Source organism: Cydia strobilella, chromosome 14, assembly GCF_947568885.1.
Source record: "Cydia strobilella chromosome 14, ilCydStro3.1, whole genome shotgun sequence".
NCBI classification, from domain to species: domain Eukaryota; kingdom Metazoa; phylum Arthropoda; class Insecta; order Lepidoptera; family Tortricidae; genus Cydia; species Cydia strobilella.
Genome location: NC_086054.1, coordinates 17,434,277 through 17,448,090, shown reverse-complemented (window position 1 = coordinate 17,448,090; position 13,814 = coordinate 17,434,277). Strand labels below are relative to the sequence as shown.

General features: G+C 41.3%; 1 protein-coding gene across 1 annotated transcript in view; it reads right to left on the bottom strand.

Moving 5' to 3' along the window:
- Positions 1 to 473: 473 nt before the first annotated feature.
- Positions 474 to 13,814, bottom strand: part of LOC134747176 (rho GTPase-activating protein Graf) — a gene marked incomplete at its 3' end in the record, with an annotated part of 35,673 nt that continues 22,332 nt past the window's right edge. Inside the window, exons 4-12 of the mRNA XM_063681755.1 lie at positions 12,944 to 13,045; positions 11,245 to 11,460; positions 10,085 to 10,159; positions 9,514 to 9,592; positions 8,995 to 9,092; positions 5,128 to 5,301; positions 4,320 to 4,474; positions 1,611 to 1,910; positions 474 to 725 (exon numbers count right to left, since the gene is read on the bottom strand). Of these exons, the coding sequence (XP_063537825.1) occupies positions 474 to 725; positions 1,611 to 1,910; positions 4,320 to 4,474; positions 5,128 to 5,301; positions 8,995 to 9,092; positions 9,514 to 9,592; positions 10,085 to 10,159; positions 11,245 to 11,460; positions 12,944 to 13,045 (1,451 nt within the window). The remainder of the gene's footprint in view (positions 726 to 1,610; positions 1,911 to 4,319; positions 4,475 to 5,127; positions 5,302 to 8,994; positions 9,093 to 9,513; positions 9,593 to 10,084; positions 10,160 to 11,244; positions 11,461 to 12,943; positions 13,046 to 13,814) is intronic.

Genomic DNA, 13,814 nt, shown 5'->3' with positions numbered 1-13,814 from the left:
CGCAGATGAGCCTCTACACGTCTGGGGAGGGGAGGGGTTGTAGCTTCACACAATCCCTCCTCCTTCGGCGCGAGGGTGCCCCCGGTAAATTAGCTGGGGCAGCCGGGGGAACATCGTAGTAGAATATTCGTGACCCCATGATGCTCCCCAATAACGACAGAGAGGGTAACGAACGCCGCAGGGGAAGTCGGTGGGTATTCTCCTCCCCTCCCTCTGAGTAACAGAGTGAGTACGGGAGGAGCGAGTTCCACATACCACCCCATCCCCAACCCGACGGGCCTTCGTAGCCCGGGGGTGAGATACGTAAATGTATTTACCCCTGCGACAAAAAAAAAAGAAAAAGGCTGAGCGGAGCCAGCCCGCGGATCGTAGATTGGAGACATCTGGCCCGGAGTAAAAACCGGTTCAGACATATTAATGTGCAATGTATTCACACGTTAAAAAAAACCGTATAAAGAAATAAGTAGACTAACCTGAGGCCATTCTGCGATGGCGTAGCCTGCTGCAGGTTAGGTCCCTGCGGGTGCGGGTGCGGGTGCGGGTGCGGAGAGTGCGCAAAGATCTGGTCGGCGTGGTCGAGCAGGGTCTCCACCAGCACGTTGTAGAACTTGAGGTCCAAGATGGCGGCCACGGACTCGCGCGGCGCGCGCAGCAGCGTGGGCCCGAAGCACACGGCCAGGTTGGACGGCGTCATCAGGTTGCGGTCCGCACGCGCCGCTACCCGTCTACACCCCAATTAAACTTATTTACTACTTATTTGTTTAACACCTAATTTAGTTATTATAAAATTTCTACACAAACATAAATTAAGACAATGAAATTTTATGGTTTACAGAACAATAATATTTGATTTGATTACACATTAGAATAAATAAGTCATTGACGACAAAGGTTTTCCTCCGGCTTGCAAGAATTTTCTAGTATCAAATTTTCAGATGTCAAAGTTGACCCGGGTGTAGGTGAAGAAAATTGAAAAATAATTAATTGTCATAAAACTAACCGGCCTATTATATTTCTGGTAATACAACAAGTATTGTAAATGATATGCTTAATTTTTATACAAATATTCGTTACGAGACCGTGAACAGTTTAGTAGGTATATTGTTTTTTTATGATTTTTAATTATTTTTTACTCCGTAATTCCGCCGTATAGATCGCGATTCCGACACAAAAGGATCGATTAAACATGTCTCTATTTACAGAATTAATATCACGATATAATTCCGTGAAATCCAGACGATATCATAATTTAAAATATTCCTTCAGAGTCGTCACTCACACTAACGTATATCCGAATGCCCGAAATATTTTAATCGGATTAAAAAGTAAAATTAGTGTAAAAACATACACGCGGGTCGATTTTAAAACGTGACAACGCTAGGGCCGGAAAACCGGGTTAAATTTATTTAAAATACTTATTTCTGCTAGATTCAATGGAATCAGATCGTATTATCCTTTTGTGTAAAATACTGTCTTTTCTTTAAGAAATAAATATATCTAATCTATACGTAATCGGAGTATACGCTGCGTCAATTTCTGGTTCACTCGGTCCTTTAGTCGGTCGAGGTGAGGAGTATTAGGGCAGGTCGGTCGGTGTCGGCTCCGCTCACCTCAAGTGGTCGACGACCAGCCGCAGCATGTCCCTGTTCCTGGTGGGGAGCTGCGCCACCAGCGCGGCGACGGCGTGCACGCGCTCGTGGCGCGACTCCAGCTTGGCGGCGGCGAGGAAGCGCTCGTGCAGCGCGTGCGTGGCGAGCGGCTCGGGCAGCGCGCGCAGGTAGCTCTTGAGCGCCGACGTGAGCGTCTTGCTCTCCCACTCTAGCGGGTCCGCCAGCGCGGCGGGCAGGCGACCCCCCGCGACCCCCGCGCACGACACCAGGCGGGACACCTTGGACGCCACGCCCGCCACCCTGTGAGAGAGGATCAAATAAACACGCGTCTTATACGATTAGAGACGCAAGTCCCGGAAGTAAAAACACAATTACTGCTGCAAACGAGTACATTGGAAATAATGAGTTTACACTCGTATTACTCACGCTTTGTAACAATTATAAATAAAAATAAATAAATAAAATAAAATATCGTTTATTTCAGGCTTTCAGCCCATACTACAAGCACATGACGACACAAAATAATAATAAAAGCAAAATAAAAAGAAGAATGTCAACAATGATTACTAAAATATAACTTAACTAAGTACCCTACGTCATTTAGCCCAGTTATGGGACACTGGTGCATGCAATGACAACCAGTGTCCCATAAATGGACCGTCAAGCCTGTCGGCGACGACTGCCAGCCAGCAGGGCGCCGCCGCTGGCGCGCACACGCCGCGCTGCTGAGGTTGCTCTCTTGCGCATGGTGGCGTAAAAACAATCCACACGCGCCTCCGCGAACATTCCCGAGGCGCTGCAAAACCTCGGCAAACGCAGCAGCGCCCTTAACGCATTATTGTATTGAACACGGAGAGCGTTGTATGCCTTCTGTGTGTATTTAACCCACAGGCTGCTCGTGTAAAAAGTGGTACAATATGCACGGAAAAGTGTAATTTTAACGTTTAAAGAACAACGAGCAAACCTGCGGGCTATCATATTGGCTCGGACTGACAACGCTCTCCGCTCCCGTTCAATATCTTCGTCGTCCCTAAGGTCGTCAGTTAGCACATGGCCCAGGTATTTGAACCGATGAACACGCTTTAAGGGGACCCCGCAAAGATGTACAGGAGGTATCTCAAATGGGCATTTCGTCCCCGCTCTGAAAATCATTAGCTCGCTTTTCTTAGCGTTATATTTAAGGCCGTGACTACTGGCAAACTGCTCGCAAAGACTAATGAGTTCGCGGAGACCTCCAACAGATGCACTCAGCAACGCCATGTCGTCTGCGTAGCTAATATTGTTGAAGCAAACCCCGTCAATGTGACAACCGACATGACGGCTGCTGAGCACCTCAATCAGATCGTTAACGTACAGGTTGAACAGTGTGGGCGAGCTCAGCCCCCCCTGTCTCACGCCACACTCCAACCTGTACCCATCCGAAACACCCTCCCCCCACCTGACATGATTGATCTGGTTTCCATACCAAAATTGAAATATCCGGATGAGCTCTAGAGGTAGCTTAATCTTGTCGAGCTTTTCCCATAACATATGATAGGAAACCAGATCAAATGCCTTCGACAAGTCGAGAAAGCAGGCGTAAACAGGCGTACTTCTGTCGGTATAGTATTTGACGGCATGCTTTAGACAAACAATGGCGCTTTCTGTTGAGAGTTTGGGTCTAAACCCGAACTGGTTATCATGTAGCTTAGCATGAATATCTAGATGTCTGTTAAGCAGGCCGTCAAACACCTTGGCGATAACAGTAGCCAATGAGATAGGTCGGTAGTTGGATTTATCTCCAATATCACCCGTCTTGTCCTTAATAATCGGCACTACTACCGTTCTCATTAGCTCCTTTGGTAGGTATGTGTTTAATACACAGATTAAACAGCATGGCCAAAAGTCTAGGCAGGTGTGAGCCCGCATACTGCAAATGCTCAATGCTGAGCCCGTCATGACCTGGAGACTTGCCTCTAGACATTGTTTTTATAATTTTAGTTTAGAATTGTACTATCCGGTCTTCATTGAACTTCATTGAACCGATTATGAAAACAAAACATATTATGACCACTAAATATATGACTTAATTTTTGATGTCTATATTAATACTATGCACAATACTTCGAACGAAAAACAATTGTAGATATCAAGCATATGACTTAAAATTTTATGCGAATTAAATTAATGACTATAAAAATTATGGCATAACTCATTTATGACAAAAACCCAGTTATACTCAGGAATAATTCTGACTAAACTATAACAATATTAAAGGCTAACAGAGATGTCATCTAAAACCGATATTCAGACGAAAGTTGAACAACTATAAACACACTTCGTTGGTATTCTTTATATTTTTTCATGTATTTTAGCTACGTTACAATATTCGGCTAGCCTTTTAATGACTGCCTCTTCTGAAATGCCAGCCCGCACACCCGTTCCATCTGACAGCGAAATCAGATTCTAAATTTAAATGTTAGATCAAAGGGCAGTAAAGGTTGCAAACCTCTACAGAGTCAATTTGTGGTGCATGGCACACGACTGCATTCGATTCGCACGTCGCTCTAATGTTTAAGCGAGACAACACTATGCGTGGATTATAATCCCGCTCGGACGTCGGAGCGACGTGCGGATCGGATGCAGGGTGATGGCTCAGCACGGCACACGGCACACGGCAGTATAGTACGAGGGTTAGGTTAGGTTAGGTTAGGTTAGTTGTAAACTGACCTGTACAAGCCCTGCTCCTCGAGCCCCCGCTCCTCGAGCACGTGCACCAGCCGGCGCACGAAGGCGAAGCCCGCGTCGTCGAGCTGCGCCTGCGCGCCCGCCTCCCCCGCGCCCCCCGCCCGCGCGCACCCCAGCCCCAGCTCCGTGTCGCCCGTCTGTAACGTAGTACCACTCCCTACTTAAGAGCCCGTTAACAATTTTGGAGCAAAAAATGTAAAATTGATAGATTTAAAAAAATCATCAAACAATTATGGTGGTTAATTATACAAAATGATGTATAAGAACAGTTTCAGCACATGTGGTAGATTGTTTAAGTATCAAAATTACGTTGAAATTAAGTCGATTCTCAGAGAATTTGACACTTGTTTTGAAGTAATTTCTGGAGAAAATTGATTTTGTCTAACTTTCATTTACACTACTTCAAAGTCATAATAATAAAAATGTAGTCTGTAAAAGGTCGAGTACACATTACTATTTTTAGTCGTCCAAACTTTACGAAATTTACAAATAAGAGCGACCAAATCAGTGCTTTACGCGCGTTTACCTAAACGTCCATCAAAAAAAAAATCATTACTAATTTAGTCTTTTTTTTTTTGTTAATATTTAGGTATTTAGAGAGAGACCTCTATCATATCCATAGATTGACACCGGGATGTCCCGAAGGGAAGGGACGTCTCGGGGGATTTAGTGAGTCTGTTTTCAAAAAATTGATCTGTAAAACGGCAAGATGAGAAGACGTGCTAATAGAAACCAGTGTTAAATGAAATCTATTTATGGTCCAAGTTCGTCGGTGTGTCACGTCACATACCTGTGGACTGAGCGCCCGGAGCCACGCATTGCGGTCTCGTTCGGACAGAGCTTGCAGCGTGAGCGGCGGCCGCTCGCGCTCGGCCGGCAGCGCGTCCCAGCAGAAGCGCCTCTCCGTGTCGGCCGCGCGCCGCGCGCCGCACACGCACACGCTCTCCGTCCGCTCTGGCGCCGTCTGTGCAATGTACATCAAAGTGCCGATTAGTACGACAAGAATTAAATACTGCCTTAAATATACGGACGATAGACAAATCTATCTAAATATATAAAAGAAGAAAACTGACATATCAACAACACACAGCCCGAACCGCTGATTTTTCAAGATTCACCCCCCAAGTAGTAAACTGTAGTGTAGCATGCATTTTTGGTATTTTAGCTTATAGTAGTGTATTCTTTAGCGCTTAAGCAATAGAGAACTGTCCAACTAGGAAAAGTGCCATCCTGCGAGACAGGCATAGCCTAGTGCAGGTGTCACGGGCAATTTCTATATCTTGCGACAACATCGAGCAGTGTTTAACTAGAATAAGTTCACTTAACCTTGTTTTAATCATAAGATTCACTGTATCAATAAACTATTTAGATTTATTTTTTGGAATATTTCTTACCTTATTAAAAAAATTCATGTTTTCTTAAATATAATAATAATAATAGCCTTTTATTTCATGCAATTTAACATAACAATACTTTTTTTTTTTTTTTTACATTTAACTGCATAGCAGGTACAGGTAACATAACATGCAAATAGTATATTTTTATAAGTAGTAAATTTACATTTACAGCTATCTATAATAATAACTTTTAAATTTTAATTATTAATAACTTTTAAAATTTAATTATTTATAATATTTTTTCCATTTTAATTATGATTAAAATAATGAATTAGATATAAATTATATACATTAATTAATTGCATGGCGCTTTGCGCGCAAAGGCCTCCCCCAAACGTTCCCATTTTTTTCTGTCTTGAGCTGATCTCCACCAGTGTCTGTCATAACTCTTCAGATCGTCTCTCCATCTAAGTTTAGGTCTATGATTTTTCCTTTTTCTATATCTGGGCACCCACTCTGTTGTTATTTTTGCCCATCTATTACTTGGCATTCTACATACATGACCTGCCCATGACCATTTAGTTTCTTAAATATACTCCTCGTAAACTCCCGATTTACGGGGGTCGCAAACGTCCGAAAAACGGGTTTCCGATGGTGGATATAAAAGTTAAAGATCTCGAAGAGATAATTAGGCTATACTGTCCGCGCGCGAATTCCGTGCACGGCTGACAAATGTTAGGAATGTTGGGCGTCATGACAGAGTGATGGTGACTGGTGTCATTTTATACGTACGGGCGCGGCGCACACCCCCCCTCTTCCTCAGCCTCCGAATGCACGGAATTGGCGCGCGGACAGTATATTAAATCATAGAGTAACTTATACTAGAGCGGTACTGTCATAGTAAATTTTGTAACCCCAGCAAATTCACTGCCATCTGTCGACACACTTTAAAACTAAAAATAAATATTTATAAAAATACGATAAAATGTATTTAAATATGGATAAATGATTTTTTTTATTTGCATTAATTATTTTTATGATTTTGACCCATGTTCTTTCACTGATATGCGTTAAAATTATAAATAACAAACGAAACGGTCAACGCCCTCTATACGAGTGTAGGCCAAAACTAGTGGCGCCCTCTGATCGAGAATCAAATTTTCGTGATTTTTCCAGGCACGTTTTTTCCTTAGACTGTATCCATCTATTACGGAGTTATATCTATCTTTGATTAAATTTATTTATGACGTCCACGGGAAAGACGGGTTACCAGTCTGTTCGGAAAGTGAAGCGTCGTGGGATTTGAGGGCGTTCCAGTGCTATTTGAGGGCGTTCCTGTGCTATTTGAGGGCGTTCCTGTGCTATTTGAGGGCGTTCCTGTGCTATTTGAGGGCGTTCCAGTGCTATTTGAGGGCGTTCCTGTGCTATTTGAGGGCGTTCCTGTGCTATTTGAGGGCGTTCCTGTGCTATTTGAGGGCGTTCCTGTGCTATTTGAGGGCGTTCCAGTGCTATTTGAGGGCGTTCCTGTGCTATTTGAGGGCGTTCCTGTGCTATTTGAGGGCGTTCCTGTGCTATTTGAGGGCGTTCCTGTGCTATTTGAGGGCGTTCCTGTGCTATTTGAGGGCGTTCCTGTGCTATTTGAGGGCGTTCCTGTGCTATTTTGTGGTTTTTGCTATGCTGTCAACATGTTACCTAAATATAGTACGATACTTATCATCTTGATACTTGATTCCGTTGTCCCGACGTTTTTGGCACGGCCGCTGCGCTGTTGGATAGGCAACCTAATCCTTATAATTAGCTCAGGGTCAGGCACTAATTTTCACGGAAGTTATTAATTTGCGTAATCCAACTGTCATTTTAGTACAAAACCAAGACCAAGATACGTCTGCAACAATTTTGATAGCACACGCAGTGCAAGTGTTATTTAATATATAGAAGTCGTAATTTAATAGAAGTTTGACTTTAAAATAACACTTGCACTGCGTGTGCTTATGTGCTATCAAAATTGTTGCAGACTTGTCATGATCTAACTACCTAATCTGCTCAGTTCAACAGTCATTTTATTATAAATCCAGATGGGTAGATTGGGTAGGAATTTGGCAACATGTCATTTTTGTATTTGGGATATAAAAAGTTAAAAACACTGCACAACTAAGCATTATTGGGATCAGTCCGGTTCCCTTCCCTTACGATACTTTGCTACGCCGAAAAATTATTACTAAAACTAAGGAAAGGACACTAAGCATGATTCTTCATTGTACTACAACATTTGCCCGCATACCAATATATTAACCCATTGACCAATTACAATTAATACATTGACCCGCCATTACCAATCTATCGCAAGCGCATACATTGTGCAATATTCTTCGTGCTTAGCGTCCTTAATTTAAATTTGAAATAATTGTGGCACTTCAAATATACAAGTATACAAACTTAAAAAGAAATATTTTAATTAAAAACGTATATTTACTCACTCCTAAAAAAATATAATTATGCATAAAATGGCAAAGTATCAAAACTGTTCGGCAGTTATTTTAAAATCATAAATGACCTGTAATGCCTACATATGTAAATTAATATATTATGAATGAAAATACTTACTGAATTTGTGTCCGAGACTAACTACTTAGGGGCACTATTAAATTGGTAATAAATACTAATGATTTAATATGAAATACATCGTAAATACATTGGTAAATACCCGTCATAGCGGACAAACGTTCTGTGACTTTTTGTAAGTCGATAATGGGACTTTTAGCCGCTTTTTCACTCTGACAAAATCGTATTATATTATATATAATTTCCCTCGTGGAACTGTTTAAGGTTTTTACCCCGTATCGGCATTATTTTCACAAATAAATTGTGTTTTTTTTTAATTATAAACGCAAAGACACATAAACGACATAAGTTTGTTTACTTTTTACAAGACAGGTGTCATTTGGGTTTGATTGCCATATAAAATTGATAATGTTAGTTCCCGTTTCTGCCACGATGCTTCACTTTCCGAACAGACTCTAACTCATACTAAGAAAGTTTTTGACCATGTATTGTTGTAATTTCGATTTAAACTCGACAATTGACATTAACCGTCTTACAAATTTCTGATACAAATTGAAAGCGATGAGTTGAACCACGAAATTATTAATCGCGATCGCGGTGCCTTAACGCCTGGCGAAATGTCACGGCAACAAATAGCACGCGTAAAACGAAACGTAATATATACTCGACTCGCATACAAACGCGGGAAACTAAGCATAAAGAGGTCAACAGTACAGTACTGAACTATTATAGTTAATAGATACTTTCTCATTACTTACAGTTTTCGGGTTGATTTGCGAGTAGGGAAGCAATCGTAACGTGCGCGAATTTTTCTCGTACGTGCAGTAGTGCTTGCTCCACGCCGTGCCAAACGCCTCTGCAAAAAACACGTTCACAAAATTATCAAAATAACCCTTGAAACATGAAAGACTTAACGGGACTATAGTCAAAATAATCCCCGGTCATATGGAATCACTGCAAGACTAAACGGGACTATTATTAACGACTACAAGCGCCTAGAATTTGGGTAAACAAATAAGCAAACGAATCTCCTGATGGTATGCAATTCCCGTCACCCGTCACCTGCAAAACCAGAACCTGCGTCAATGGCGTTGACGGCCTTTAAGGTTCCCACCTTTAAAGGTTTCAAAAAATCATAGTTATCTTTTTTGTTCCTTCTCTTCTTACTTTTCACCATGGTGGCCATCTATTATGGAGTAATTCGCAGACGACAAAAGCTAAGTGCTAATACGAGTGTTCGTGTTCGTGTTCTACACTGCACTGTGTGTAACACTCACTCTTCTCCATGAGGTACAGGTAGCCGGCGCGCGACGCGTCCACGGCGTCGCCCGTCTCCTCCGCTTCCACTTCTTTATTCTGCAAACACAGACGGATATTGCATGGATAAAACAAACCCTCAAACTCTCTAAAAGCTCATTTTGATAAAAGTCAACATTATAGAGATGCAACAGAGAGCCCCTGAATCTGTGGCCCAGATTATAAATTCACTTACAAGCTGCAAAACGCTCCTCACTCATGTTTTTCTATATTTTTCAGACCTAAAGCTCAGAATGCTTTTGTAAAAAAGTCTGTAGCGCTGATTTACCGCAGGACACAAATATGCATAGGATTGTGCGTCTAAGATCAACGTTGGAGGCCAAATCGAACGTACATTTGACATTAAAATAATATCTAAATTAAGTCATTCAGTTATCATTTCCCGCGCGAAACATTTCACTGATACTTGTCTGTCTGTACATGTATTAGCGCGAGCGAGACGCACGGGCGAATGATAACCAAAAGACACATCATTTAGTTATCAAAACGTAATTTTGAATTGGCCTCATGAACAAAACTACAATCACTCACCATTTGCCGCACCTCCATCATCTTCTTCATGAGCGACTCGGTCTGCTTGCTCGTCTCCTCGAAGTTGGTCCGCGTCTGCAACACGCACACCATCACAACCCCCCTCAACGCACACACACACGCATGCATGCACACACACGCATGCTCAACTCGATCAGTGTTCACTCACACAAGCCCGATACTGATAAAACTCGGTAATTCCGAATACATGTTAATGCTTGCAGCCCTTGCAGGCCACATTTCCAAATCTGGATGCTGCACCTTAAAGACTAGATTAAATCATCCTTTAAGGGGGTGAAAATGAATTTGTATAGGAAATCGATAAAAAGCATATTGGACAAAAAACAAGCTACCCAAATTACTACCACCACGCACGCAGACGAAGTCGCGGGCTAGTGTAGAATAAAATGGCAAGTTTTATCAGTGTAAGGCAGAAAAAGGTGAGCGAGCAATTAAGGAAGCCGGATGAAATCAGGTCAATCGCTGAATGTCACAGGTTTAATGATGGCGTTAGGAATAAAACAAAACAAGTCAGAACACACTGTCAAATAAATATGGCACGATGTCTTGTTACTGGGATTATTAATAAAAAAAATATTGACGAATGTGTTGGGAAGCTGTGGCACGCCAAACTCGGACACACGCAGACACTTCTGTACCTATTCTTAATATGTCAGGAATCGGCGTCTCTTATATTCTTAACCTGTCGCGCCTTCAGTGGTCGTCTGTCACCTATGCGTTGCAAACACTTAAACTTCTATTACTTCGATAGCATTTGATTTGTTCCTTTTGTATAAAGATATAGCTTTACAGAGATTGTAACAATCTAAAATTAAAGTTTCTCAAAACCATTAATATCTACGAGTAAATAGTGAGATAGATTTTATGTTGATGAGGTTGTTTTAAAACATTTTCGTTCCTTTTTGTTGGGGGAGATAAGATACGCCTCCCTATCAACCATCAGGGAAATAGAAAGCTTTAAAACTAGGAAACGTCGCGTGTCATTATGTTAGAGTCAAAACTGAAGCCAATGTAGATACAATGGGCGCCAATGTGACATCGCGGTACTCATGAGCCAAGTCGGAGATTAACCATACTCGAGTACACCCGTCACGTCATGTATGTACCGGTACCGGTACCGGCAAGCAGTCAACACTCACCCGCTGGATCCGCAGCTGCAGGTCGCGCACGAGCGGCTCGGCGTCGTGGTGCACGTCGTGAGCTGTGTGGTGGAAGGTCCACCAGGAGAACACGAAACCTAGGAGCGTCTCCACCAGCTCGAACTTCTCTCGCTCGCGGACAGCTTGCAGCTGAAACACGTACTCCAGCGAGGCTTGGCAGAAGTCCCGCTCGGCCATGTCCATCGCTGCGTCAGCCTGTAAACCATAAGCCATATGGAGTGGATAAAGATGCTGTATAGTCAGAAAAATTGAGAAAGGTATGTTAAGACATTTGGATTTTTTACATAGCTAGAAGGCTAACAAAGAAACTATATGTGGGATAAATGGGAGCACAAAAGGGGAATACTTCACGAACTTTCTCCGAACAAATAGCTGAAATCTTAATGAAGCGTATTTGTAAGTAAGCTTGACATAACATGGGATTTCAAATGTGATCTCATACTGAAGACCACTAAGAAAATTGACCGACATTTAAATTATAGAGTTATCTTAAGTATCCTTACGCAAAATTTTCAAACGCAACGGAATATATTTATACTTATTAACGCAATACGAGTTTTTTATGACCTGAACAAAGTAGGCAAGAGAGGTCACCATCAAATAATAGTTAAGGGGATCTCAATGCCCCAATGACCTTAGATCTGAATCCCTTAGTTTTCTAATGATTTTTGTAGCTTATCACATTAACAGCAACGGCTTTAAGCAATATAGTATCCCATATTTACTTCAAAGTTCATTATCTTCGAGATATTTGGCATCTAAGTTGAACAATTTTAGGCCAAAAAGCTGGTTTTCTGGCCATAACTTTTGTGTTAATTAGTTTAAAATTAAAACCTCTGACACGTTTTTAGAGACATCAAAGACGAACGCAAATATGTAGATTTCGCATATGTAAGATCTTTCAAAACAAACGAGATATAAAAAAAGTGTTGTTTTAGTTAGACAATGTTTAAAAAAAAGTATTCATTTCTTTCAAAATCCGGTAGACAAAAATGGAGATAAATTGAAGAACCGATAGCCGTTTGTCTTATAATTCTATCTGTAGTGGAAAAGTAGGAGATACGATTCAAAACTAGTCCAAAATCGACGAAAACCTCGGGTAGCCCCTTAACGTGTAAAATTGTCTCTTCAAAGTTTCTCCTAGCTGCCTAACTAAACATAAACAGACAGTATTTCTTCAAATATATGATAACGAACTGTTATCTAAAGGTCATGGCATGTTTAGAGAATAGATTAATTAATAGCAGAGGCTGTAGTATTTTCCCAACACCATGAATTCAACACAAGACTACAAACTGACAATAAAATTGTGTTCCTAACCAATAACTATGACTAACAATTACGAATTATCAGCAATGCACTGCAGTAGTATCGGGTGACACATCGTTGGAAGTTATAGCGGCTGTTTGTTTATACATACGACTGATGTGGCCTGCAGTGAAACCCCACAAATGCATCACTATTTATTTATTTTATCGTTTACTGGTGTTTATTGGTATAACTATCCCGCGAGGCGAGAAATATAAACGTCTAGTCGGATATTATTAGTCCTCGAAACGCGTGTACATAGCATTGAACATATTGGAAAGGATATGGGATTGTCGGTAAAGTTAACGATAGAAATTAGATATTTGCAGTATCTAAATTGAGTATTGGGGTGATAGTGTTGTGTACGAACCTCTTGGAAGACATTATCCTGTTTCTTGGTGGAGAGCGAAAGCGTCCGTTCTTGGCTCTGGCAGAACTTTGCCGTCTTCTTGTCGAACTTCTTCTTGCCCTCCTGAAACATCACACCACATAGACATTTATTAACTTTACTCCATATCCACAGATGGACAGTCTGGGTTCTCATTATAAGAGAAATCAATCTTCACGGTACTGCGTCACAAAGAACTACAAAAGTCTGTAAGAACCTTATAATAAAGGCTAGACTAGATTGAAACAACCAAGTAAACTATTCTATAAATTTATATAGATGCATTGGCTATAACGATTAAATCTAATCGCACCAATAAATATCAAACTATCGGTCTAACAGTATGTCTGTTAACGTTTGATTTAAAAATACAACTTAAAATGTCTTGCAATCACAATGGCGAAATGCAATAATTCCGCACTTGGGCCTTGACCAGCGCGCAACAGACACCTATCATATTTCTGCCTCCGCTACACCGGCGTACAAAAATTGCACTATCTATACTAACAGCAACAAAAATCACTAATGGTAGACCTTATCACGTTAACGTAAGTTTTACGACTGGTCAGTTAACACTGTTAACAGTGCATTGTCCGTGACAATCACGAGATTGGCTTCCGGTGTCGCGGCGACCTTTAGGTACCTAATGCAATTATATTCGTATTTAGTCCTGGATAATTTTAACAGTGTAGTAGTCTCGATCGCTGGCCAATCTGACGCGAATTTAGAGTCGCCGAGATGAAAGAAAAAAATTACCAACTGTCACGATGACATCCATATCTTTTTCGCGCGCCATATAACGCACATGTCGCTTTATGAACAATTTATGTTTTATTGAGTAATTCTTAGTTTT